General features: G+C 48.0%; 1 protein-coding gene across 1 annotated transcript in view; it reads right to left on the reverse strand.

Annotated features, from left to right (window-relative positions):
* Positions 1 to 2,075: 2,075 nt before the first annotated feature.
* LOC135826817 (E-selectin-like) overlaps positions 2,076 to 4,720 on the reverse strand; it is a 15,816-nt gene continuing 13,171 nt past the window's right edge. The window contains exons 9-10 of the mRNA XM_065339420.1: positions 2,387 to 2,518; positions 2,076 to 2,089 (exon numbers count right to left, since the gene is read on the reverse strand). Of these exons, the coding sequence (XP_065195492.1) occupies positions 2,076 to 2,089; positions 2,387 to 2,518 (146 nt within the window). The remainder of the gene's footprint in view (positions 2,090 to 2,386; positions 2,519 to 4,720) is intronic.

The following is a 4,720-nucleotide window of genomic DNA, read 5'->3' on the forward strand; positions in this document are numbered from 1 at the left end:
TATATTTTGCTTCGAAGGGAGAAGTTTGTGACTGACAAACTTGGATTGTCGTGTGTGATCCTGAGGGAGAAGGCTCTCATGCAATATGCACATAATAATTATATTCTTACCTTTACAGTATTCAAGCTCCATCATTGAAAACCACATCATTCGCAAATATTCACGAAATCCACGAAATCCACAAAATCCCGAAAAATAAAAAAATTCTTGAGATGGGTGTCCTAGATGAAAAAGTGCATGACTTATCGCGAGTGCGTGACTTAAAAGTGCGTGACTTATCGCGAGTAGACTGTATGTGGTGCATGCAAGAGTATGCGTTGTCAGAGTGTGAGGATGTGCTTCCGTCACAAGGATTCAGAGAATCTTTCAGTAGTCTAGACATTAGTCTTCACCATGCGGTTTGGCCTTTCGGTGTTCTTTTGCAATGAATAATAGCAGTGTAGTCTGAGTAGTTTTCCTGTGGACTCCCGGTGGATTTTAGAATTGAGATGTGCTAGACGCATCACGCGGCTCGCAGTTTTTGGTCAAGAATCGTAGCAAAAGCTCGCGGTGAGCCGCGGTCTCGCTGCTCCAGCTCGAGCCGCGGTCACTATGGTAATGATGACGTTTCAAGCCGCGAAAGACGAGCAGCGGAGCCGCAGTGGAACCCGGCCCTTATGCAGCTGTGTAAGCAGTAGATGCACAGTGTGAACACAGCTAAATCATAATATCAGACAGCGTGGTGCGTGTTTGCACCGTCATATGTCCTAGGGGTACATGCAGAATCGGTCACAATTAAACTTCAACACCTACCTGAGCTAAGCCGAGCCGTGGAGAGCATTGCGAGGGCTGAGCTTTTTCTCCGCGTGTCTTCCCAGGACGTACGCACTTCCAGCTCGAACCTCTGCGACATCCGGTGAGAAGCTGTAGAAAAGTGATTTCGTCAACAAGAGCAGGACAAAACAGCATGTGCAACACTATCGTATAGCCAGTTCACAGCACTGCATTGCTTGTGGAGACCGTATACTAATATAGAAGCCTTGCTTTGTGGGGTAGTGGGGCAGTGCCTTTGCTGTTTGCGCGATGCAGAGCTCTCTGACTTGTCAGTTTGAGCACTCTGGCCAGGTACGTTTGGGCCTGGTTTAAATCTGGCTTTGGAAAATTTATTTTTCATTGCTACCAGGTTCGGCCTCATTTCCTCTGTGCTGCGCTGACGAATCCACAGAGGACGAAACAGTTCTGTTCGCAGATTGAGTAGAAGCCTTGCTTGATAGTTTAGCATGTTTTCGATTTCGACAGCGCGTTACAAGGCGAGGACGCATAGTGCTCCTGACTACAACCATAACCCGGTTGTTGGCAGAGTCCCAGTCTTGCGACCATTTGCCGGGACTCTGCCCACCGGGTTATGGTTGTAGTCAGGAGCACTATGCGTCCTCACCTTGTAACATGCTGTCAAAATCGATAACATGTAGAGACTACCAGTATAAACTAACATATTGACTAGTATCAGATTTCACTGATAAACCTGCCAGAGAAAACTCACCTCACATGAAGCGACAGCACTGCTGTGGATCATGAATGATAGCAAGAGTACATAACCAAGAGTACATAACTAAGAGTACATAACCAAGAGTGTGCAACCGTCCTATCTCCAGCTGTGATAGGTTCACCCACTACGGAGTTGTTTTATTCTATTGCGTCATTCTTTGAGAGAACTATGGCAAAGCATGTATGCTCTCACACGCTTGCTTTGTAGATACGTTGAGAGTTCATCAGGTTCAGGACACATCGATCTATCGTCCGTTGTTCTGCTTTGACAGCCGATGGCGCGATGTATAAATCCCTTGTACTTTGATCCCCGACTACGCATGATGACTACGCATGATGACTACGCATGATCCCCGACTACGCATGATGGCATCAGAGAGCCAAACAGCCGACAAAGACGGATGTCATAAAACAATTCCGCCATGGACCGGGTGATCATCGACTTGCACACTCAAGTCTTGGTTACCTACTCTTGATGACACCACAGCTCCTACTTCAAAGCTATGGTGGAAAATTCAATGTTGCACCATAGCTTAGAAGCTGTTACATCATTCATGGTCCACTGTGACATGGGTCAGCAGTCTCAGCACACACATAACAAACATCTCAATAATAATAATAATAATTATGCCGCTTGCATGTCTTTATTTCTATACATTTCCTCATATAATTTATTAATTTTCCTTCATCTTTTTGTGAGAACCGGACCTATGGGACGGTGAGAAGGCAATCATGCCTGCGCCATTGGTGAAGTAAGATAAAAGTCAACAACAACATCCCCAGCAAGAAGGCAGCAATGCCTGTACCTATGCTGAAGTGATAAAGATAACATGACATAACGTTTTAAAACACAACTTGCCTGGGGACATCTGTTGCATGGCCAGCATGGGCAAAGCTGAGCTTCTTCGTCGTCTTCTTTCCGACACACTGCGGTTCACATCGCTCTCCTCTTTCTGTGCGTCAACCGTGCTTGTGGGATTGGTCAGCGCGCCTGTACAACACACACAGCAATGCTCATCTCAGCTATGTACAGTATAAGTATGTACAGTATAAGTCTGTAAACAAGTACGTACAAAATATCCTTTTCGATTTAAGTGGTCACACCCGTACTAACTTTCGGTAGGGGTACTAACTTTGTGTGTGTGTGTGGGGGGGGGGGTAAACAACTTTTGGACGGGTACTAACTTTCGGACGGGTGCTAACTTTTGGGCGGGTACTAGCTTTCGGGTGGGGTACCAACTTTCGGGTGGAGTACCGTAAAGTACCACCAGAGCGCCCCGTCTCGCGAGAGCGTCCCACCTTGATTTTACAGCCAGAGAAAGTAAAATCGTGTGGCAGAGTGCACCGAAGTGTGTACGATGTGAGAATCTTAGTGTACTAAGGTCACACTTGGCAGGTTTTTGTGTGGAGCTTTTGTCCTCTCGAAGGTACGGATTGACTGCAAAAACGTGCAATATGTGTCCAAGGTTCATGTCGTATGACCTACTGACAGCAGACCATCTCCACAATACGACCACAAAACGATGAGATGGTGGGGCGCTCTGGCGATACTTTACGGTACCAACTTTCGGGTGGGGTACCAACTTTCGGGTGGGGTACCAACTTTCGGGTGGGGTACCAACTTTCGCGTGGGGTACCAACTTTCGCGTGGGGTACCAACTTTCGCGTGGGGTACCAACTTTCGCGTGGGGTACCAACTTTCGCGTGGGGTACCAACTTTCGCGTGGGGTACCAACTTTCGGGTGGGGTACCAACTTTCGGGTGGGGTACCAACTTTCGGGTGGGGCACCAACTTTCGGGTGGGGTACCAACTTTCGCGTGGGGTACCAACTTTCGCGTGGGGTACCAACTTTCGCGTGGGGTACCAACTTTCGCGTGGGGTACCAACTTTCGGGTGGGGTACCAACTTTCGGGTGGGGTACCAACTTTCGGGTGGGGTACCAACTTTCGCGTGGGGTACCAACTTTCGGGTGGGGTACCAACTTTCGGGTGGGGTACCAACTTTCGCGTGGGGTACCAACTTTCGCGTGGGGTACCAACTTTCGCGTGGGGTACCAACTTTCGAGTGGGGTACCAACTTTCGCGTGGGGTACCAACTTTCGCGTGGGGTACCAACTTTCGCGTGGGGTACCAACTTTCGGGTGGGGTACCAACTTTCGGGTGGGGTACCAACTTTCGCGTGGGGTACCAACTTTCGCGTGGGGTACCAACTTTCGCGTGGGGTACCAACTTTCGAGTGGGGTACCAACTTTCGGGTGGGGTACCAACTTTCGGGTGGGGTACCAACTTTCGGGTGGGGTACCAACTTTCGGGGCCGGTGGGATACTGTAGATGGTGTGGTCCGTTCTGAAAAGTTGAAAACGACCGGTGACAGCTATCCATGTTATGTTACACGCTCATGGTAGGACGTGATCTAGGATGTAGGTGCATGAAGTAACAGAAGTCTATCGGCAGGTTTGCGTCAGCCTATTACAAGTTAAAGTTCTCAAACGCTGCAGGAACCATCCGACTGAATCTTGACCAACACTTTGAATAACTTTGCAACTTCTCAGCCTCAAAGTGGTCTCCGATGAATCGGTGGTTCTAGCAGGAGAGTTCCGTGATCTTACTTTAAAGGATGACGCTAGAACAGTTTGTATACCGCCCAGCGTACAGACCACCAGGGTTTTATGCATCTGTGTTGACCATGAGCCAGGGACGTCGGACACGCTACTGTCACTACGGTATTGACCGTACCACTCTTTGCCACAGGTGCCCTGTGAATCAATCAAAGCACCGACGTGGACTCTGGATTTCGAAATGTTTCAGCGGAGTCACCCCCTCTCAACAAGTGAATTGCACCTCAGGTGGCTGACCGTACGTACTACCCTAGGTTACCTTCTGACACCCCCAGTGAGTACATATTATTATGCTACAGACCACTTAATTAAGGCAGAACAACAGAGACCAAACATCTTTCTTTTAACTCCGAGTTTCGTGTTGATAAACACTGATTAATGTTTATCAACACGAAACTCGGAGTTACGAGAAAGATGTTTGGTCTCTGTTGGTCTGCCTTTAAAAGTACACGTTGCCCATTTTGAGGTATTGAGCACTATTTGCAGCAAGGACTCACATAGCCAGAAATCGCATGTCATCACGTACATTGAAAATCAACATAATTTTGCGAATCGACCTTTTTCAGGATCACTTT

The sequence above is a fragment of the Sycon ciliatum genome, chromosome 10, assembly GCF_964019385.1.
Source record: "Sycon ciliatum chromosome 10, ocSycCili1.1, whole genome shotgun sequence".
Lineage (NCBI taxonomy): Eukaryota > Metazoa > Porifera > Calcarea > Leucosolenida > Sycettidae > Sycon > Sycon ciliatum.